Here is a 23,901-nt window from a genome sequence, read left to right as displayed (position 1 = left end):
ACTGGAAGCAAATATTTATAAAATGTATATCTGACAATGGACTTATATCCAGAATATGTAAAGAATTTCTATATTCAGTAAGATGATAAAGAGCCCAACTTTTTAATTTAAAAAGGGCCTAAGATTTGGACACTTAAAGGAAAATATAAAAACAGTAAATAAAACTCATGAAAAGATGTTCAATACCAACAGTAAACAGGGAATCAAAAATTAAAACAACAAAATATTACTATATACCATACAGAACGGCTAAACAAAAAGGTGGACAATAACAAGTGTTGACAAAGATGCAGAATTCTCACACGCTGCTGACGGAGGTATAAAATGGCCTTAACTACTTGGGGAAAGTGCTTCTAGTTTTCTTATAAAGTTAAACAAATGTCTACTCTATGAACAGCAATTCTACTACATATTTAGAGAAATGGAAACGTATCTATACAAAGACTTGTACATAAAATATTCATAGCAGCTTTGTTCATAACAGTCAAACACTGGAAACAACCAAAAAGTCCACAACAGGTGACAGAGAAACAAACTGCAGTGTATTCATGCAACAGAATGTATCTTGATAACAGAAAGGAATGAAGGAGGCATTCACACATGGATGAATTTCAAAAACATCCTTGGTGAAAGAAGCCTTGTGCAAAAGGGCATATGTTGTAGTACTCCAAAGTTTCAGAACAGGCAAAACGCATCTCCAGCGACAAACTGAAATAGGAGATGGGAGGTGGAAGGTGGGGGACTGCCTGGGAAGGAGCAGAGGGATCTTTCTGAGGTGATGGAAATGATCCATATTTATTTCCATAAACCTTTGCAATGGTTTTCCGCATTTGTTACAATTCCGCCAACTGTATACTTAAGATCTGTGTATTCTGCTGTATGGAAACTATACTTAAATAAATAGTGTCTGTCTTGTGGGATTGTTGTAAAAAAACAAACACACACAAGGGACAGGCATTGAGAGGCTGACAGACTTATCTAGACCACTCAGCGGGGCCCACAGAACACTGCTGTACCCGCATGGTGGATTTTTTGGTGACCGCTGGAGGTGGAAGGAGGAAAGAGAAACCTCCTGTTATTCAGCCGCTGGAAATGGCTGCTATTTCGTGAAAACGACTTGCCTGTAACATTCACCTGTGGAGCAGCTGATACCCAGAGCATGCCAAATAAAAGCACAATTATTGCTCATTGAAGGAGGAGAACATGAATTGGTATGTCGAAGTTTCTTCTGTAAAAGTTATCACTAACAGTTCTGCCCTAAAACAGATGGACAACTGCCCTGGTCTTAGCCTTTAATTAATGAAAATGCAGAGTTAAGAGACATAACTCAGACCTCCTTGTAAGTAAGAGCTCTTCTGACTGCCTGCCTGCCAGCCAAGTTTGGGGAGCTCTCAGCCCAAATCTTAGAAAACAGCCTTTTCAGGGAAGAAAACACCTACACCTGGGCCACCACACACTGAGCCCATAGCTATAGGCTGGGGGGCTCCACAGCGTCTCCTCTCTTTGGGGGTGGAGATGGCAGAACGGTGTAACTTACAGGGATCTGTGACTGTGACTTACAGCGATCTCAGCCACATCCACTCTGCATTTAAAAGAACCAAAGCTGGGGCGCCCGGCTGGCTCCATCAGAGAAGCATGTGACCGTCAATCTCCGGGGTGCTGAGTTCAAGCCCCACGTTGTGTGTGGCACCTACTTTAAAAAAATAAAAATAATAAAAAAAATAAAAGAACCAAAATCATGCTGCTTAAGCTAATAACCAGCCTCTAGACATGAGGTGGAGGAAAAGAGGGACTTGGGCTCTTGCTTCCTCAGAATTCTTTTGAGGAGTCCCCAGTCTGGTGTCCTGTCATTATCTGCTATGAGAATCCAGAGCTAAAAAAAATCTGCTGTTTCTTTTCCCCAAATCATGTAAACAGTTGTGGGTAAGACCTTGGCCGTGGGGTAGTCAGAAGTCAAGAACCAGACCTTGCTATTTAAATGAGCCTGGTCTTTCTGAGCCTGCGGTATACGGACTAGAATAATCATCATCATCATCATCATCTTTGATTCACAACACTCATCCCTGTTTCATGCAGGGTCCCTCTTTTATTTTATTTCTTATTTGTTTTTTAGAGAGGGTAGGGGAGAGGAAGAAGGAGAGCGAGAGAATCCCAGGCAGTCTCCATACCCAGGGCAGAGCCCGACAAGGGGCTCCATCTCACCACCCTGAGATCATGACCTGAGCCGAAATCAGTCAGTGCCTAACCAACTGAGCCACCAAGGTGCCGTGGACTCTCTTTTAAAGTAATGTAGTAAATACCCGTGAATTCAGGAGAGACAACTACTCTCCTGAATCTTGTCCACTACTTCCTTGCTAAGGCTTTCCTGACCGGGCCAATGAAAGCAAGGCAGGCAGGGAGAGAATTTCTTTTTCTTTTTTTTTTTTTTAAAGATTTTATTTATTTATTTGACCGAGAGAGATCACAAGTAGGCAGAGAGTTAGGCAGAGAGAGAAAGGGAAGCAGGCTCCCCGCTGAGCAGAGAGCCCGATGCGGGGCTCGATCCCAGGACACTGGGATCATGACCTGAGCTGAAGGCAGCGGCTTAATCCACTGAGCCACCCAGGCGCCCAGGGAGAGAATTTCTTAAAGCTCCTACCCCCTACCTTAACACAGACTCAATTTAGGGTACAGGAAGACCAGAGGCAGTACCCACAAGACCAGGTGCCCACTAAGATAATCAAACTGCTCCCCTGAATGGGACTTTCCAATTTGTGAGCCTGATTTATTTTTTTCAATAAGAGAAAAGATGTAAGTCCCTTTGAGCAAAGTATGCCTGATATATATCACAATATTTATTTTTGGTAGAGTAATGGATCAGTCTTCGGGGAAAGCTAGAGAAAAAGCATTTCTTGAGCTCGGATGTAAATCAGTCACTCTGAAAACCACAGGGGAATCTATATTCGTACCCCTCTGCTAACTACAGTGTGAAATAAACTGACTTTTAAAAGTCACTGTTTCTAGACGTAACACTAACAACAGAGTTAGGGATGTGAGGCCCAAAATCCAATTGCTTGTGGAATGTCTGCACCTGATTCCCCCAAATGTTAATACACCTCAAAATGAAAGAAGAGATCCAACCAATCCACAGGTTAAAGTTGTACACTGGGGCAGGGCAGGGGGGCGGGCACAATTTCTAAGCTTTACACCCAGTACTCAGTTCCAAGGAGGAAGGCTGAGGTGCGGCTGGGCTCAGGATGGAAGGGTCTCCCAAGGGACCCGTCCAGTTATTACAGGCCAGTCTTCCTACCTACATTAAACGTATCATAGAGCAGGACAAGAGTGAAACTGAAGGAGAAGGGGAGAAAAAGATCTTTGATGAATCGGCAACTTAAACTGAGCTCTTCAAAGGAAAGCTATTTAAATCTAAGGTGTTCCTAATATTAATTATCCTGAACATCTCATAGGCTCAGATTCACATGCTACAAAGAACACAAAGCCTTTTAATTTTCCTACCTGTCCATGGCACTAGTGGTGATAAATCAGATATACAGAGAAACCACACATGACTAACGAACCAGTCCATTAATGGCAAGCAAAGATCATTTGCCAAGATGACTTACTCAGACATAGTCACGTATCATAACCAGCAATATCCTGCAGGCTTAAGGCAGCAGGGCATAGAAAGCAAGAGCTGGGGCACTCCCTGCCAAGTCTCGGGCACCACAGGGCGACTCAGGCATCCTCCAGATGCCTGCTATCCAGGCATGAAAAGATTTTACTCATGGCTGCCACCTCCCCATTCCCTTCCTGGTAGACTTGCACTTGGAATAATACCACAACTGAGTCCCCAACCTTGCTACAGCCCTTCCTCTGACACTTAGAACTCCAGGTACCTTCAGGAAGAAGACCCAGCCTCTGTCACCAGCAACCTCAGCTGTTAGCTTACAGATCTTCACTATAGACACTCATTCAAGTAACTGAGCTCATTCAAGGTATCTGACCCTTTTCTAGGTGGTTGGGCAGATCCATAAACAAACCAGTAAATAGGTGGGAGTTAGGAAAAGAGCAGAGTTCCCTAAATGCCAGTCCCTTTGTTTTACCAGGAAAACAGGCCCAGTGACTGGAATTTTTCTTTGAAGTCAGAGTTGATGGTGTGGCTGGGACTTGAACCCAGGCTGGATTCTTAGCAGGACTGCCACATACAGTGGTGCACAGGGATGGGGATAGAAATTCAACCCATGTTCTGCCAGGGGCAGCCTCATTCCAGTACTATATTCTCAATGTCCCAGACTACTCAATTCCCCATAACAAAACCCCCTTCACTGGAAGGGACAACCAAGGTTCTCCTGGTCAGCTATCAATCATCATTAGGAGGACCCAAGAGAGTCTAAATCCTTTCACTGGGATGTAACCCTGACAAGCTATACACTCCCAGCTCTTGTCATGAGTGAGAAGAGTCTGCTGAACTTGAATCTGTAAGAAATCCACCAATGGCTAACGTCCCCTATAATTAATAATCATGACAATAATTTCCTATATTATCATCAGATCTGAAAGGGAAGGCTGCTAGCAAGCTGTTTTATATTCTCGCCAACTCTTTACTCTTCATGATCCCAATATGAGGATCTGTCATGGTTCAATCCCATCTCTAAAGTTCCATATGGATGATGGGAGTAATTAACTTAATCAACTGTATGAATATCTACTCTTGACTAAGTGCCAGGGATACAACAGTGAATACCACCACCATTGTCAATAACAACACACCATTGTCTCTGACTCCATGGAACTAATACCGTTGAATACAGAGCTGGGGAAAGCCCAGTTGCTAAGGAGTCCCTAACCAGACTGGCAGCTGCTTGGGGCAGGTCTGGGAGCAAGAGTGTACGTGACCACCCTATTCTCCCCTCCCTCACTCCATTTTACAGAAGGAAAAATAAGGTCCAGGGATGAGAGCAGGTGGCTTGCCCAAAGTCAGACAGTTGATGATAACTGAGCTGGGACTTTTTTTTTTCTTTTTATTTTTAAAGATTTTATTTATTTATTTGACAGAGAGAGATCACAAGTAGATGGAGAGAGAGGCAGGCAGAGAGAGAGAGAGAGAGAGAGAGAGGGAAGCAGGCTCCCCGCTGAGCAGAGAGCCCAATGCGGGACTTGATCTCAGGACCCTGAGATCGTGACCTGAGCCGAAGGCAGTGGTTTAACCCACTGAGCCACCCAGGCCCCCCCTGAGCTGGGACTTGAACCCACAGTCTCTGGCCTTCCCCTTTCCATCACACTGCCTCCTCCAAGGTTCCAAGGCTGCAAAGTGAGAAGAAAGAGTTGGTACTACTGACAGATTGTTTCCTGATGCATGTTCACCCAGAACATGCAGCTTCAACCCATCTTATCAGCACAGACCTCATGCCCATGTTCATCTCTTGAACCAGAATGTTTATAAATATATTTCATTGATCTAGAGCCCGGGTGTCCAGTCTTCATTCACTCTCATTTATCACCCTCTCTGGGTCTCTCTTGACGTTTACTTTCACTTTAAAAACCTCATCTTATAAGAACAGAGCCCTTTTTATCTGATGCTAGCTCCCCCTCTGCTCCTGGGGTCTAATCAATCCATGTCTGGAAATAAACAAACCAGAGAGGGAAGCAACAGTCCCTTTTATGAAAATAGGCACCTTTCTAAAATGATCCACCCCTGGGCATGGCACAGATAGAAATTTAAATGAGAAGGAAATAAAGACATCCTCCAGCCATAGTCCTATGCATTCCTTATCAGGCAGGATGCCAGGGAAGGCAACTCTGTGTTAACAGCTAAACCAAAAACTCTGCCTCGCATTTTTCAGGTTGCTTGGAAAGGCGGGGGGTCCAAACTCAAGGAGCCTGAAGAGACAATAGGCTTCAAAATATAATAGTGTATATAGTTCAGCCTCCTCCATTCTGAGGAGTTGAAGGTCTCCAAGATACTAAGAGAGGGCTCATTGAACACCAATTGCAGGTAAACGCAAGCAGGCCTCCAGCTACTACCAGGGGTGCTCAGAGATGCCAGGCTGAATTACCCAGACATCTGGCAGCCAGCGCAGACCTTCACCCACCATGTTATCTTACCACCCCCTATACAGCAGCATCTCCACACCTCCCACCATCCCCTAGCTGCTGCAGCCTGCAGCCTCGGCCAGCAAGGGAGGCTCTCTGTGTATGGAGGGGCAGAACCAAGTCTCCACTAGCAAGCCCACTCTTCCTACCATGGTTCTCAACCCCAGGCTTTCAGAAATAGGTCACAGATCTAGATGCAAGCGCAGAAAACCCCTCTTCTGAAGAGGACAGTAGTTAATTCTTAATTGTTTGGGGGATCCTTTTGAAAAGATGATGGCAGCTCTGGACACCCCATGGGAAACTGCGTGCATGCAGTTTATATGTAATTTCACTGGGGGTGACTGCCCTCTGGGGAGGTATAAAAAGGCAGAAAGGGCTAATGTGCTCAGAGTCAGCTTTGAGCAAGGGAGCTGTGGGTGGTTCAGGTAAGTAATCAAAAACACAGTTCTTAACTAAAAAGGGAGCAATTATGTCCCTTTCTTAGCTACTGCAAGTTCCAGCCTTCGATTAATCTTTGAGATTTCAATAAGAATTTGGAAACCGAGAGTGCGCACATGCACTAAACAGGGACTTATCTTTGTGGCTTCCAATCTTGACGTCACAAAATGACCTGTGATTGCTAGTTAAGATAGAGTCTCCCAACAGGGATTATCGCAGAAGGGCTGAGTACCAACAGAGGTAAGAAGTAAGGCAGAGGTGAACACTGGGATGGGGGATAGTCCAGACAAGGAGAGAGGGATAGCTAAGCTCTCCATTGGCTCTGAGTATATCCTGGCAGGTCAGGTCCCGACCCTTGCTGCCAGCTCCCCTTGGAAGTCAGACCGGCTGACTCCTTTGCAGCAAACCAAGAAGTCCAGACGGAAACAGCCTTTTCCTTCTGGGTCCACAGGGAGTGGGGGATGCATCCTCTCATTTCTAGGGAGGAGACCCTGGCCCACAGCTTGCCCATAGCCCCCTCGTGGCCTGGGGGTGTCACTGCAGCCCCCTCTGCATTGCTGGGCAAAAACCTCAAGGAGGCAGCTCTAATAGTGGTAGAGCAGAATATTTAGTTACCAGACATGGCTTGGCAACAGTCTTCAAGCTTTTGTTTTTCGTTTCTTAAACTAAGACCAAGATTGACACTCAAAATGATCCTTCTAAACCCGTCCCTGGTACAGTCCCTATGGGGAACGAGTCCAAGACCTGCTTCATTAAGCCAATAACCTCGGAGCTTCTGTAACATCACCACCGCCCTCTTGATCACTCCTTCCTACATCACATTTCCTTATGTATAAGTGTTTCAAAGCTCAACAGAAATAGTTAGCAAGAATGCACAACACCCTCTGGTTTGTAGGTTGCTGGCTAGATTACAAAATACTTTCAGGATCCTAAATACCACCACCACCACCCCATCCCCATATCCTGGATTTCCAGGTAGCAGATCCTACAGGGGTTTGGAGGAAGTCAGGGCTTAAGGACATACAGTGAGAAAGAATGTGGCCCTTGGCCCCATGGTAGGCAAAGTGGGTGTCCATTAATGAAGCTAACGAGCAACTCCAAAAAGGGACAGAGTGTAGCGCATCTGGGTTGGGGACTTGACTGAAAAGACCAGATTCAGGGTGGGGGAGAGTCGATCCAGTGGTTCGGCTCCCATCCGTCAGAGGTGGGGATGATTAACTAAACCCAGCAGTGGGAAAGTGCCCACTGAGGAGAAGGTGGAAAGTTTGGGAGGAGAGAGAGGGTGCAGTGTCCCGTGAGGGCCTAGAACAGTAGTCTAGGGACCAGAAGTGACTGGGACCCGGAGGAACAGACGCAAGCACGGAGGGTCTTCTCGCTTTCCGGGGGAGGAGAGTCCTTACCTCCTTGATTTTCTCCCGCTGGGCTCGAACTAGGCTCTGCGGCTCCTTACTCTCATCTGCCCTGGTCCCCAGGACCGGGTGGCGGAGGCGGCTCCGGAACGCGTTGAAGTCAAAGCTAAACGGGATGCCCCCCTCCTGGGGTCTGAGGGCCGTGCTGCCGCTGCTCCTGGCCGCCGTGGCCATTTCCCGAGTCCCGGTGGGGTGGGTGCGCCGCAGCCACACTTTCCGGCGGCGGGTACTGGCTTGGCTGCTGGCATCGTCCTCACCGGGGGCTGGCACGGCGGGGACCGGGTTGGGAGGCGACTCCCGCTCACGGGCCAGGGGGTGGCCGGCGATATCGGCCACTACCTCCAGGCCAGGCTGCTGGGTCCGGGGGGCCAGGAAGAGGCGCTTGAGGCGAGAAGAGTTGGGCAGCAGGAAGAGGGCCCCGAAGCACAGGGTGATGAGGCCCGAGAGGAAGAGAAGGAAGAGGAACTTCTGCGGCAGCCGCAGCCCCCACGGGGAGGCCGGGACGAAGACGGGCACTTTCCTCATGAGCATCGTGGCCTGGCCCCGGGCTGGGGCTGGTCAGCTCCGGCCGGGCCCCCGAGGCCCTCCGAATGCAGGCACTGGCCAGCCGGGGTTCGTTGCGGGGAGGTCGTCGAGGGGCGCCGCCCGGGGTCGGGGGGGGGGTGTCCCTGAGAGTTTCGCCGCTTCGGGGGCTGCCCCTGAAGTTCAGGGAGTTTGGGGCGAGTGCCCCAGCGCCGAGGCGGAGGCGCAACGAATCTCGGCGGGGCCCGGGCGCGCCGGGCGGCACGGCTCGGGGCCCGGGCCCGCAAGGGTCGGCCGCGCGCCACAGCCTTCTCTCCGGCCGCCGCGCAGCCCCTCCTCGCAGCGGCCGGAGCCCGCAGGGCCCGCGCCTTCCCGCGCTACGGCCGCCGCCGAGGCCGTCACATGCCGTCCGCGGCGCCCAGGCAGTCCGCGCGGAGGGGCGCCGGCAGGCCTCGTCCCCGCGCAGAGCCGCTCGCAGCCCCTCGCCCCAAAGTTTCAGCTGCAGAAGCAGTTTCCAGAAGGGGCCGACTCAGGGGGCGAGGCGGTGGCGGAGCTGGCGTGTCAGCGCCGCTGCGAGAGCGCGCCGACCCTGCCGGGTCGCGACAGCCCCCGGCTCGGCTATCGGGACACGTCCACAACTTTGCTCCGCCACGGAGCGGACGCGGGGCAGCGGGAGCAGGCACTTCTGAGCCCACTGGGCAGGGGGCTTCCTGGGCTCGCGGGAGCTGAGGGATGCCCCAGCCGCGGTCCGGAGCCGGGCGCCGTCCGCGACCAGCCGCGGCAGGGCGGCTGCAGCTGCGCCCGGGAGTGCGGACTTCCGCCCCGCCAACTCGGTAGGGCTCGGCACCCCGCGGGGATCACCTGTTCCCGGCCCCCGCCGGCTCCGCGGAGCGCGCAGCCCCGTCTGCACCTCTCCCGTTGCAGCTGGCGTCCTCTCAGCGGCCGCTCCAGACGGGCCGCTGCCGCCGCCGCAGGCTGAGCCGCCGCCGCCGCCGCCGCCGAGCCTGCGCTCCACACGCGCGCACACCCGCCCGGACGCCTCCGCCGCCGCCGCCGCAGCTCCGCTTTCACTGAGACAGCGCCCGCGGCCCCGCCTCCCTCCGGGCCACGCCCTCGGGCCACGCCCACTGCGCGCGCCCCGCGGTCCACCTCCGCCGCGGCGCCGCAGCCAGGCCAATGGCCTCGCGTCCGTGGGTAGCGAGCGCGGGGCCTAAGCGCGGGTGGGGAGAGGCAAGGGGACTCCAAGCCACGCCCCCTCCCTCAAGTGGCCAGCGCCGCGCACACTCCCCCCATCCCACCAGCACCAATGGTCCAGCTGCGCGGAGTTGGCGGGGGCGGGGTGGAGAGCGCAACGAGGTCATTGGCTGCCTCGGAGGGATCCCCGTTGGGCTGCAGTCGTCCATTGGTTAGTGGCCAGCGTTCGCTGGTCCGGGAGCAACCGCGAGGCCCCCGTGCCGGCCCCCCCCAACCGCTCGGCTAGGGTCATTGGCCTACGGGTGGGGGCAGGAGACCCCGCTAGTCTAAAGGGCTCTGGCCATTGTTCATGAGCCGCTGTCACCCCTCTGGGATTGACAGGGAGCTGGGGGCCTGCCCAGGGGTCCCCAGAGCTTCTGCAGAAGCCGTGGTGGTGCTGCTGTGCCAGGCTAAGGAAAAGGTGGCTGGAGCCAAGCCGGGGAGCAGTAGCCGCTGTTGGACCAGGCTAAGGCAGTGTTTCCACTGGACCCCCACCAACCAGCTCTGCCTTCCTTTTCCCACAGCCCCAAACTGGACTAGGGTCCCCGGGTGGGGGAGGGAGAGATGTGAGGTGAGGGCAGAGAAGAGAGAACCCTGGTCCTGTGTGCAGACCACACGCATCATGTGTCGTGCATACCTAGATGCCCGCGTGTTTCTGTGCACATGTGTGCTTCTATGCATTAGATACATATGCGCTCGGGGTTGAGTGTGAGTGAGTACTTGCACACATACACTTAATTTAGGTACGGACATCAGGTGATTACACCGGAGCATTCATAGACATCTAAACGTATCAGTATGAATATTGACTTGTGTACACACATACCCACTGACCCACAACAGGTCCAAAAACATGCACACGTACCCACTGCCAGCCATATATTCCCAGACCTGTGTGCCTCTCGACTCCAAGGCCCTCTCTCACACCTTCCTCCTTGGACTTAAGCCTCTCTGTGCTTTCCCTTCCTGTTAAAGCTAACCCAGGGCAAAGCAACACTGTGCTGTGTGGGTCTTTCATGCAAAACACTTTATAGAGACAAATAACAGCAGAGGGAGAGACAAATTAAGAGGTGTAATAGGCAAGAGGGAAAATATCTGCTTTCAGCTGCAATTTAAAATGAAATGCAGCGTTGACGAGACAGAAAATACTGCAGGGAGGCCTTTACGGTTAGAAGAAGCAGCCCAGGCGGGCTCTCACCTCATAAATCTTGCTTCTTCCCTGAGGCCTGCTAGGATGGGCCACTGGGACTCAGACATCCTTCTCCCTCTGGCAGGCCACTGACAGCAGACCCTCCCCTGATGTTTAAATACCCTTGACATGTAAATTTCTTTCACTTGAAAGTAAAAGACTGCTCTGGGTAACAGGTGCAAATACGTTGGTGACTAGAGAGGAGACAGATAGTCCCACCCAACCCAGCAAGTTGCACCTAGCTTAAATGTAAAATTCTAATTCAGATGTTTCAATCCTTCATTAGTTTGATTGGCAGGAGTCAGTTCCCTGGAACCAGCTGTGAACATCAGAGTCAAACATGGGATCCCCTTAGATTCAGGAACCCAGACACGTGGCCTGGCCTGTCCCTATTCCCAGTGCCCAAGCATTCCCTCTCTGGGTCCCACCCCGAGAAGAGGCAGGCTTGTCTTTGGAGAACCAGGAGCCCAACATTCCTTGGAGGCACCCTGTTGTTCCACATTGTGGGTATAAGGGAATCACTGTTCAGTCCCCTGAGAAGGTAGGATCCAGCAGGAAGGGGAGGAAACCAAGGCTGAGTCTTGGAAGGGTATGTCTGTTTGAACTGGATGCTCAGGGGGACTGTGACACCTGGACCAGCCTCTCATATGCTGGTGAGCAGGGGTAGAAAGCAGAGCTGCAGCAAAACTGGCACATTCCACAGACCCAGGCTACAAAAACCAAAGCCCAGAGAGATCAAATCCATTTCAGATTGATGTCATGTTGGTGGTTACACTGAGTTGGTGACTTTTTATACTCTTCCTCAAGAGCTCACTGAAACCCTGTGGGCCCCTATCCCAGCTTCTGTAGACCTCACATTTACCTTGGCTTTTTTATCCCTGGGTTTTTCTATTCATATACAGTCCCGAAGCAGACAGTGCCTCACGACAGGGACCATGGCTTGTTCACTTCTCTAACCGCCCTGGGTCTTAATTGCAATGCCTTGCACATCAGCACTGTGTTTGTTGAATAATCAATGAACGAATGAGTGAGTGGGTGCCCATTTCACAGATGAGAAAACTGAGGCTCAGGAAAGGGAATAATAATGAACTAACATTTCCTGTGTGCCAAATATATATTGCTTCGTTTACTTTTCCGAACACTCTTATGTGGTGGATTTTATTTATAGCTTCATTTTATAGATAAGACGACTAAGGCTAGAGAGGTATAGGCTAAGTTAACAAGTATCTTTCTCAGTTTAATTTAGAAATTCAAATGGAGCGGGGAAACAGAAATGAGTAGGCGTTTAAAAAATCTGTTCTGTCAACAAACTTTTATTGAACTTAGATGCTAGGTATTTCACTCGTCTCAGGTTGGACACAAAGATGGACAAAGCATGGTCCCTGCCATTATTGATTCATTTATTCAACAAAGATCTATTTATTGAAGGGTGTCTGGGTGGCTCAACCACCCACTTAACCTGGATGGCTAAGTGTCTGCCTTCAGCTCAGTTCATGATCCCAGGTCCTGGCATCAAGCCCCACATCCGGCACCCTGCTCAGCAGGAAGTCTGCTTCGCCCTCTAACCCTCCCCCTGATTCAAGCTCTCTCTTTGACTCTCCCTCTCTCAAATAAATAACATCTTTTTTTTTAAGATGTTATTTATTTGACAGACAGAGATCACAAGTAGGCAGAGAGGCAGGCAGAGAGAGAGGGGGAAGCAGGCTCCCTGCTAAGCAGAGTCCAATGCAGGGCTCGATCCCAGGACCCTGAGATCATGACCTGAGCCGAAGGCAGAGGCTTAACTCACTGAGCCACCCAGGTGTCTCAATAAATAACATCTTAAAAAAAAAAAAAAAAGAACCATGTATTGAACACCTACAACTACCAACTACAGGGGGGCTGAGGATAACAGCCCTCTAAATAAAGCAGATGCAAACACTATCTTCAGGGAGCTTCCTATCTAATAGGCAACAGTGACCAATTTAGGCTGTCAGGAAGGACCACAGGGCACTGGTCTGCATTCTTATTTTTTTTAAGATTTTACTTACTTGACAGATCACAAGTAGGCAGAGAAGCAGGTGGGGGCTGCGACTGGCTCTCCACCAAGCAGAGAGCCTGATGCAGAGCTCGATCCCAGGACCCTGAGATCATGACCCGAGCCGAAGGCAGAGGCTTAACCCACGGAGCCACCCAGGTGCCCCTGGTCTGCATTCTTCATATCTCATCCTATCAGGTCCTCATGATGGCTTTCTCTGAAGTAGGCCTTGAGATCCTGATTTAACGGATGGAGAAATTGAGGCTCAGGGGTGTAACACGATTTATGCAAAGTCACACAGGGAATGATTTGCAAATATGACAGAAAACCAGATTCATCTACTTCTAGAATCTGTGCTTCTTCTATTAATAATATTAATAATAACTAAGATTAGTGGCACACTCGTTATGCACCAAGCCCTTCCAATAGCATGTTCTAGAAGCTCACTTTTTGGATCCTTACAACCACCCCACGAGACAGGTACTATTGTTATTGGTATTTTACAGAAGAAGAAACTAAAACACAGAAGTTAAAGAATTTGCCCAATGTCCCATATCTGGGAAGTGTCAGAGGGAAGATTTGAACCCAGTCAGGTTCCAGAGCCTTTTATGTCTTTCAAGTCTACTACTGCTCTCCATCTTATAATGCCATGAAAGGAGGTGCTGTAGAGGGTCAGAGCAGGGCACTGGCCTCAGGTGAAATTCTCAGAAGCTTGTTGGTAGGATTGTATGTGCTCATTACCATCATTCAACAAGTACCTATAAAGTGCCTGCTATGTTCCAGGCATATACAAGGCTTTAGGGATATAATGGTGAGCAAAAATAGATACATTGTTCCCATTTGTGGGAACAGTTTCAAGGGGAAGAGGAGTTTCAACAAATGAGCAATCCCCAAATATGCACACAGCCTGAGATAACAATGAGGAAAGAGCGAAATGCTGCTGTAGGAATGTGGAACAATGGATCTAGACCTAAACTAAGGGGGTGGGGAGCAAAGTGGTCAGGGAAGACTTCCCTTAAGGCTGAATGAAGCTATGTAAGCAAAGAGGGGCAGTGAGAACACAAACCTGAGAGGACAACATGTGCAAAGGCCCTGGGGTGGAGAGAACATGGTGCTTTTGAAAACAGAAAAGCCAGTAAGTCTGTGGAGTAGAGAGAGTGATGGGGAAAGACAGGTAGCATCACTGAATGATTTAGGGCTTGAGTAGGAATGTGTGTAGAGAGGTAGGTGGGTGGGTAGATTCAGATTAACATTTTAAAAAGGCTTCTCTGGGGGTGCCTGGGTGGCTCAGTTGTTAGGCATCTGCCCTCAGCTCTGGTCATGATCCCAGAGTCCTGTGATCAGCCCTGCGTCGGGCTCCCTGCTCAGCAGAAAGCCAGCTTCTCCCTCTCCCACTCCCCTTGCTTATGTTCCCTCTCTTACTGTCTGTCAAATAAATAAATAAAATCTTAAAAAAAGAAAAAATAATAAAAGCTACTCTAGTTGCAGTGTGAGCAACAGAATGGAAGGCAGGAGTAAACAGGTAGGTTCCTTTGAGAGGATATTGCAATAGTCTATGGTGCCTTGGCCTGGGGCAGGGGCAGTCACCAGGACTGCAGGATCCAAATCATATTTAGGATCCAAATTGATAGGACTTAGTGAATACTTGAAATAGGACATTGATTGCGAGGGAGACATCTGCACTGACTCCCGGGTCTTTAACTTGCCCTGGAGGTGGGAGCATTTGTTGAGATGGGAGCAGTGAACTGGGCTGTGAGAGGCTTCCCCTCGGTTCATCAAGAAGGTGCTGGGCAGCTTGTACCCAACCTGAATCTCAAGTGGTCATTAGTCCTATTTAGAATCAAAGACCAGAGATAAAGCCAAGTTCAAGCCAAGAGATAATCATCAGCTGGTTCCTTAATGGCCTCCAGATAAATTGAACCCTGGGCAGGGGAGACACTGATGATTGGGGCCCTGCCCAGTGAGAGCGCACCCTGTCAGTCTCGAGATAAAAGGCCCTACAGCTGGTCTCACTCCAGCAGGCTACAAGACTTAGTCAATATCTCTCTATGCGGTGGGGGCTGATTTCAGAGTCACAGAGCCCTGAACACCTGCCCTCATAGATTTTTTTTTTTAAGATTTTATTTATTTATTTGAAAGAGAGCATGCACACAGAGGGAGAGGCAGAAGCAGGCTCCCTGCTGAGCAGGGAGCCCAATGTGAGACTCAATCACAGGACCCCAGCATCAAGACTTGAGCTGAAGGCAGATGCTTAACCAACTAAGTCATCCCAACGCTCCTGCCCTCATAGATCTTAAAAGAACGTCACGAAATTTCCTTTCACCTTATCTTCCCTGAGTCCCCAAACTTAAATCAGGAGTCATCCAATCAGCCAGGAGTTAGAATTCTCAACTGGGAGCAATGTTGCTCCCCGAGAACATTTGGCAAAGTCTGGAGAGAATTTCGGCCATCACAGTTGGGAGAGGAGTGCTGCTGGCATCTAGTAGATAGAGGTCAAGGATGCTATTAGACATCTTACAAGGCAGAGGGCAGCCCCCCACAATAAAGAACTGTCCAAGGGCTCCTGGGTGGCTCAGTCAGTTAAGCATCTGCCTTCAGCTCAGGTCTTGGTCCCAGAGTCCTGGATTTGAGCCCCACATTGGACTCCCTACTCAGCCTGCTTCTCCCTCTCCGGTTCCCCCTGCTGGTGTTCTCTTTCTCCCTCTCTCTGTCAAATAAATAAAAATTGTAAATAAATAAATAAATAAATAAGACTGTCCAGCCACAAATGTCAACAGTGTCAAGGGTGAAATACCCTGGCCTAATGTCAAGGCTTTGAAGTCAGAGAAGCCTGATTTTCCCACACATTGACCAGTTGATCATGGGCAACTTGTCTAACCTCTCTGAGCCTCAGTTTTTCCATCTGTCAAAAGAGGGATGTCAATAGTAATACATACTTCAGGAAGATGATGTGAGAATTAAATGAGATAGCTGACCATCAAGAGACTGAAGCAGGGGTGCCTGGGTGGCTCAGTAGGTTAAGCCTCTGCCTTCAGCTCAGGTCATGATCTCAGGGTCCTTGGATCAAGCCCCACATCGGGCTCTCTGCTCAGCAGGGAGGCTGCTTCCCCCACCCCTCGCCTGCCTCTTTGCCTACTTGTGATTTCTGTCAAACAAATAAATAAAATCTTTTAAAAAGAGAGAGCGAGAGAGAGACTGAAGCAAATGTCAGGCTCATCCTCCAAGTGAGCAGGAGCTGAGCAAGACTTATTCTTGATCTGCCTCCCAAACCTAAGTCCTCTGTATGTTGGAAAAGGGAAAGCAGAATGGTAAGAAAAAGAATCCTGGAGTTGGAGTACCAGTATTGAGTCTGGACTCAGTCTCCTACCAGCACTGAGACCTTGGGCAAATTGCCCACTTCTTGAGCCCCCAGTTTCCTCATCTGTAAGATGGACAGGTTCACAATACTCACCACATATGGTGGTTCTGAGGACTATGGGAGCTAATCCTTGTCAATGACTGAGGATAGAGTCTGGCACATAGTGAGCGCTTGATCAATGTCAATTGATGTTATGAAGGACAACAAGAATCACTTGCTGCCTCATTTCTTAGTGGCAAGCAAGCTAGCAACCCGAACTGAAACTTTGTAACCAAGTTTACAGGAAGGGAAGCTCCATTTCCAAATACTCTGTCCATGGTCCCTATGAGAACTTTAATTTGTCAAGTGAAGATTAATTCAGACATGGATTTCATTTCAGATGAAAGTTCTATTATACTAAGCCCTAATCAGGCAAACCCCTCCTCTCTGAGAGTTTCTAGATTATCCTGCTTTTTTTCTTTTAAAATTTTATTTATTTATTTGACAGAGAGAGAGAGACACAGTGAGAGAGGGAACACAAGCAGAGAGAGAGAGGGAGAAGCAGGCTTCCCGCCGAGCAGAGAGCCTGATGCGGGGCTCAATCCCAGGACCCTGGGATCACGATCAAAGCCGAAAGTAGACAGCGACTGAGCCACCCAGACACCCCTTGATCATCATGCTTAACGGTAGATATGGAATTTAAGAATCAAAACATATAAGTATCTTGTAGTTAGAGGCAGAGCAGATGCTGGCCTCAGTACTTGAGAATACCAGTGAGGCCACTTTCACAAGCATAGTAAGGAGTCAAGGTTCTTCTCACTCCTGAAATTCAGGGTGACATTTACCTCATTAACATTGTGAGGATTAATGAAATTATCCACACTAATTTCTTAGCAGGGTACAGGGCATATAGCAAGAACTAAATGTTAGCTATTATTTATGGCACTCTTTTTCAAGAGCATGTAAAATAAATATCTGTGTCTCATAAAAATACACTTCCAAAAGCTTACATCAAGCCCCATAAAGCTAGAAATGAAATAGTATCTTTAAAATGTAATCCTGGTGTAATGTAGTCATCTGGTTCCACTTGCTAATATTAAGGAGTTTTTGTTTGTCTGTTTTCTGTAAAGATTTTATTTATTTGACAGATAGAGAGCACAAGTAGGCAGAGCGGCAGACAGAGAAAGAGGGAGAAACAGGCTCTCCACGGAGCAGGGAGCCCAACATGGGGCTTAATCCCAGGATCCCAGGATCCCAGGACCCCAGGATCATGACCTGAGCTGAAGGCAGCCGCCCAACTGACTGAGCCACACAGACACCCCTGTTCTCTAATGTCCATGGGTTGCTTATTGAGGCTCCAAATTCCAGGCAGGATCTCAAAATATCTGCTCTTGTGGTGTTAGGATGTTAAGAAGCGCCCGAGGCATTGGGTGGGTGTTGCTGGGCAAAGACCACGTGCACCAAACAATCTTGAGGAAGTACCCTCAAGCCTTATCCATTAAGCCATTCAAGTGTTTTCTAAAACCAGATCAATAAGGCAGAGTGACAAAAGAATTGTGGTTACAGCCTTGAATCTTAGAGACCCGCAGATGAATCCTGGTCCTGCCTCTTATTGACAATGTAACTTTGAGCAGGTCATCTCGTCTATTTCTGTCTCAGTTTCCTTGGCTAAAAAATAACAGTGATGTGAGTACTAACTTCAGTACATGTTAAATATTTGTATTGTGCAAATAAATATAAAATAGCAAGTTTAGGATTCAAGGTTGATAAAAAAGAAAGATGGTTTTGAAGATGGAATCACACCAGTTATCTTCCTTGTCCCATCTCTGCCATTTGATTGGATGAGCTGAGCAGATCACTCTTCTCTCTGAACCAATCTGTTCATAAAGGGGACCCTACATATACCCTATCTGAGATAACCAGTGGGCAAGCACTTGGTTAATAAAAAAGCAAAAGAGACATGTTTGCTGTGGCTATGATCCCTTTTTAGAAAGAATTTTCATCATTCCACAAATATTTATTGAGCCTCACCATAATTTTAAAGCTTTATGGGGTGCCTGAGTGGCTCAGTCATTAGGCATCTGCCTTCAGCTCAGGTCCTGATCCCAGATTCTAGGATCATGCCCCGGGTAGCTCCCTGTTGGGCACTCCCGCTGCCAGTATTGTGTCTTGCTGTGTGTCTGTCAAATACATACATACATACATTAAAGCTTTGTGATTCCCTCCCTTTCCTATTTCGCTCCATTCTACTTTATCTACTATTCTTTATATTTAAAAAAAATTTTTTAAGCTGATAAATTTTAAATAAATTTATTTAAAACTTAGAAAATGGGTCCTTTGTCCCGTTTGCCAAGGATTTCTGGATGTCTGCCTTTGGAGCACGTGGTAGAATTGTCCCACCCCCTTGCGGTTGAACAGAGCCACGTGACTAATTCTGGCCAATGAGTTGGAAGCAGAATGGCAGGCGTCACTTCTAGGCCAGAGCATTTAATGGCCAGAGCCAGATCCTCCAGAGCTGCGACTTTCCCTCTCACAAGGTGACTCAGAGCGCTGGAGCCGGCAGCTGCTCCATCAGCCAGAGTCCCTGCCTGTACGACAAGCAAAACCTTCTGCATATCTGCGTTGGCTGCACCAGCATGGAGCTTAGATGAAAAATTAGTATGTGTCGTGTCAAGCCACAGAGACCACAGGGCTTTAAAAAGGTTTTTTTACTTAAACAACCCTGTAAGGTGAAGTTAACTTTAATCATCTACTTTACTTAATCCAAAATAGCTAAAATATTATCCGTTCAATTATTATTTTAAAATGGGTAATAAGGTAAGTTACATTCTTTTTACACACCAAGTCTTCATGGTCTAGTGTGTTTTTTACATTTATGGTACATTTCAAGTGCGCCATGAGCCCCATGTGCCTAGTGGCTACTGGACTGGACAGCACAGCCATAATGGCTAATGATCCTGATTTTGAGGCACACTATTCTAAGGCATCCTCAACACATAAATCTTTATCCTCGTCTGGAGGAGCTCTGGAAAAAGAAGTCCAGTGTTTCGTAAAGTAGGCTGTGGCTACGTTTCTGGTACATTTTTCCTCATTTAGTGTGCAGCGGGGGTATTTTCTTTCTAGCATTACAACTCCCCACCACTTCCCTCCCCTTCTCTCATGCACTCGAGTACCCCTTCTTTCCCTCAAAGGAAAAAAAAAGGGGGGGGTGTTTTTGAGGGGCCCAGCTTGACGGTAAAGAAAAACTTGACTATTTAAAATGTTCTCTGGACTCCTGGGTGGCTCAGTCGGTTAAGGGTCTGCCTTCCGCTCAAGTCATGATCCCAGGATCCTGGGATTGAGTCCCACATCCGGCTCCTTGCTCAGCTGGGAGCCTGCTTCTCCTCTGCCTCCTCTGCCTGCCATTCCCCTTGCTTGTGTTCTCTCTCTCTCTCTGAGAAATAAATAAAATCTTTAAATAAATAAAATGTTCTTGGAACCCATGGTATTTCAAGAGTAGAGATTCAGTAAGCCCCGGGTAAGGGTGAGGGAAAGGTCAGTACACTTTCTTGTCCACAGGGTGTGAACTATAAGCTTCTGGATCAGGAGGGAGGAGAGGTAGAGGTGGGGGAAGGATGGAACTAAGGCTTTAGGACCTGATCTCATATCCTGGGGCAGAGAGAATTCCTTCTGACTTTGAATATTGGCTTGGAACTTACACTCAAATGTCAAGGGTTCCAAGTAAGTGTTAATTGCTTTTTTATTAATTTGTTATTATATGTGTTTGCTATTGTTGTTATATGGCACCTACTGCTTGGAAAATGTGCTTTTTTTTGATTTAGCGATATGTCAGGAGCATTTTTCCATGAAATTAAATATTCTTCTTCTACCTCATCATTCCAACAGCCAGATAGTAATTCTTAAATGGGTATACTGTAATTTATTTACCCAATCTGCTATTGTTGGACATTAAGGTCATTTCAAATTGTTAATTGTGTTCGACAATAGCTTATTTCTCTCGTGCTGCCTCGGCTCTTGCAGAAGATTCAGGCAGAGCACACATGCAGATGGGAGAAGGCATGGTCACCCCAAGACGTCCTTCCGACAAACTGGGATTTTGCAACATAAGAGGCCGACTTTTAGGGGGTTAAAGAGGGCATGGCCTGCTCGGGGCACTGCCAGGAGAGCTGTGTAAGATGAAAAGAGTGTTGGAGACAGAGGGTTGTGGGAGGTCCCAGGTCGTGCCGCTCAGTAGCTCTGTGGACACCGTCACTGAGCCTCGGTTCCCTTGCCGGGAAAATGAGGGTAATAAGTGGGCCCTTGGTATCATTGCAAAGATTAAATCAGACTGACTGAAATCTGGTTAAATAAGACAGATGGAGCATGCGCACACCCAGCTCGGCTCCCTCCCGCCGCTCCACTAACGCAAAGGCAAAGGGGATTTTTTTCAAGGCATAAAACTACAAGACTAATTAGCGCAGAGAGATAATATTAACAAATGTGGAAGGCAGAAAAGCAGATCAGTGGGTTGTAACTTAGAGGAACCAAGGACCCCGAGCCCTAAACTGCCAAGGGAAAGCTGGAAGTAACCGTACTTACATGATAGGAACCCCCAAAGGCTCAGTGGTTACTTTCAAAGGCCAGCGGAAGGAGGAGCTAAAGACAGGAGCATGGTTCCTTCCCTTCCTTGCCTTCCTCTACACCTGGTTCCTGCTTCTGGATAGAAAACCGGGGTCAGGGCCTGAGGACAGGTGGGAAAAAGGCTGTTCCTCCCATGGGCATGTGCAGCCCACACTATGCCAGGCCCCATGTGCCCGTGGTGGCAGAGGATGGCAGACACAGAAGCAGACTCTCCTGGTGGGGGTGGGGAGTACCAAAGAGTACCAAAGCAGATGTCCAGCTTGCCCTGGTGAGTCAGAGATAAAAGTTCAAAGGGGACTGGGACAGGGGTCTGGTGGGCTACCCCAACACCCCATGTTAAGACGGGGGCTCTAGAGCCCATGAGGCAGGGCCTTGCCCCAAATCCACACTCTTCAGCCCGTCTCTTCCCACGTGCCCAGCTCAGCTCTCCCAGGGCTTCCCTTTTGCCACCTCACAGACCACGGCCTCCTCCAAGCCCTCTCCAGGCCCTCTCCAGGTGCCTCTACAGCCTGTCGCTCGGATAAGGGTAGGGAGGATCCAGTTCAGCCAGTAGCTGGGCCCAGGATCCACAGTTTGGGTCCCTCTCACTCCCCACCCTCCTGGCAGAAACGCCCCCCACCCCTTCCAGGAAATCACCACTAAGTGCTCTTCTCAGAAACTCCTACTCCCAATCCCCTGTCACATAATAGATTAACCCATAGGGCTTTAATCTGCCCCAGAGGGAAACGTGCTTTCCTAACCATCTGAAAAGAAACGAGTTTCCAAAGACCAAAGGACTGTAGCTGTAATGGTGGAAACCTATAGGTTGTGGGACCAATCAGATGGACGAAGGAGCTCCTCTCAAACCGTGTGTGTAGATAGTCGTGTCATATCAAATGGGCTAAAGGGAAAATAGAAAGGGATCCTTTGACCTGTCTGCTCACCTAGAGTCAAATGCCTTTGGCAGAGGCAGGGAGGGCTCATATATATGCCCCTGGGATGGGACAAGGCGGACGAGGGCTGCCCTGTAGCAAATAAAAATATAGAAAGTCCAGTTACATTTGAATTTCCGATAAACAACCAATGATTCCTTTTTTTTTTAAGTTTATTCATTTAAATAATCTCAACACCCAACATGGGGCTTCACCTCTTGACCTTGAGATCGAGACCCGCACACTCCCCCAACTGAGCCCACCAGGGGCCCCTAACAGATAATTTCTACTGTGAGTATGCTCCGGGCAATATTTGGGACATACATATACTAACAGATTATTCACTAATTTGTGCGGAATTCAAATTTAATGGGCTTCTTGTATTTGATCTGGCAATTCTACCTGCCCCCAGCACAGGTCTGACACATAGTAGGTACTCAGTGAAGGAGGTATCTGTTTGAGCTTTGAGCTGGACAGGAAATCACAATGTTATACCTCACTGGGTTGGGGTGGACTTTGCAGTTCCTGGAGGTAAGTTTTAATTCCCCAAATGAAACTGTTATTTAACTCCAAGGGACCAGAAAGTCATGGATCTGTCTGATGGCCATCAGGAGTGAAGAGAAGGAAAGACTTCCCTTGACAGAAGAAGTTTCCAGGTAGAGAAGAAAAATAAGTCTATTTTTCCCTCGTATGCCATTGGTTCCAGCCCATTACATTCATTCATGCAACAACGATTTAATGCACGCCCACTGTGCACCAGGCACGTTTGATAAACCAATGGGATTACTATGATCATCTTATTACCTCCATTTGACTGAAGAGGGAAAGTGAAGTCTAGAGCAGTTAGGTGACTTGTCCAAAGTAACACAGAAGGTAGGGGGTGAATGGGGGACTCATACCCAATGTATCTGTGACACCTGAGCCCTCGCTCCTTCCCCTTCATGCCTCGTAGAGATAGGAGCCCCTAGGTAACAGGGAGCCTGAGAGAAACAGGAACAGATCAGGTAGAGCCCACCCAGCTGGCCCGCTGTCACCAAGCCATCGCCCAGCATTACAATTTTACCTCCTAAATATCCCTGAGCCACCCATCTTGCTCCCTTTCAGTTCCTACCCCTCTCCCCCAGCCCAAACCACAGCCTCAACAACAGATGAGTCAGACTGGCTCACCTCTCCAGTCTGCTCTCCACACAGCAGGCAGGGTAGTCCATAGGAAAGGAAGATGTGAACATGTCACCTTCCTGCTCAATGTTTCCACAGCTTTCCTCAGCTCTCAGGATGACAACAGAACTCCTGACCGTGGCCATCCAGGTTCCATGTAATCTACTCCTACTGACCTGCCCTGCTTTGTCTCACTTCCTCTTACTCCCTCTGCCTGCATTAGTCAGTATTTCAGTTATCTGTTGCTGCATAACAAGTCACCCTGAAACATAGTGCCTTAAAACCACACCTGTTTTTACCTCTTGTGATTCTTGGGCTTGACTAGGCTCAGATGTATGGTTCTTCTGAGATGAACATCATCGGGAGGTGTGACTGGGGCCAATTCTCCAAGATGCTCACTCCCTTCTCTGGTAACAGATGCTGGCTGTTGCCTCGGAGTACAACTGGCACTGTGAGCTGGGGACTCCCTATGGCCTGGGATTCTCATGGCATGCCAGCTGGAGTGTCTCAAAAGTGAGCATTCCAGGAGGTAAAAAGCAGAAACGCCTCGCTCTTAACTTTAAGGCCAGGCCTGGAATAGAGTATGACATTTATCGCTATCTTTTGGTTAAGAAGTCATGGGCCCAGCCCAGGTTGAAGGGGAGGAAAAGCAGCTCTACTTCTTGATGGGAAAGAATTGGTAGCCCTCTTTCATCCACCACAGCCGGTCTCAGCTTCTGATCACAAAAACCACTCCAGTTTGTTTAAGCAGGAAGGAACTTCATATGGGGGAAAGTAACCTCTGGTGCTGTGGGGAGGGCTGGAGAGGTGGGTTCTTGGCGGAGCTTCCAGAAATGATCCCAGAATGACACTGCAGCCTCCACCATGATCAAGCAGCTGGGAAATCAGGATGCTGGCACCACCACTGCTGCCTCCAGAGCAAAACTCTGCCCTGATCCCTTCTCTGAGTGAAGCTCTTTGCAGATGAGGCTCTAGACACGGTTCTCGGCAACAGC

At 48.7% G+C, this 23,901-nt stretch overlaps 1 protein-coding gene across 1 annotated transcript in view; it reads right to left on the bottom strand.

The window, feature by feature from the left end:
- MAN1C1 (mannosidase alpha class 1C member 1) overlaps nt 1–8,460 on the bottom strand; it is a 137,104-nt gene extending 128,644 nt beyond the window's left edge. Inside the window, exon 1 of the mRNA XM_004741136.3 lies at nt 7,911–8,460. Coding sequence (XP_004741193.1) covers nt 7,911–8,450 — 540 coding nt within the window. The 5' untranslated portion in view covers nt 8,451–8,460. The remainder of the gene's footprint in view (nt 1–7,910) is intronic.
- Between the last annotated feature and the right edge of the window lie 15,441 nt (nt 8,461–23,901).

The sequence above is a fragment of the Mustela putorius genome, unplaced genomic scaffold, assembly GCF_011764305.1.
Source record: "Mustela putorius furo isolate JIRA1106 unplaced genomic scaffold, ASM1176430v1.1 tig00003853_pilon_pilon_pilon, whole genome shotgun sequence".
NCBI lineage: Eukaryota > Metazoa > Chordata > Mammalia > Carnivora > Mustelidae > Mustela > Mustela putorius.
This window is presented reverse-complemented; position numbering and strand designations above follow the sequence as displayed.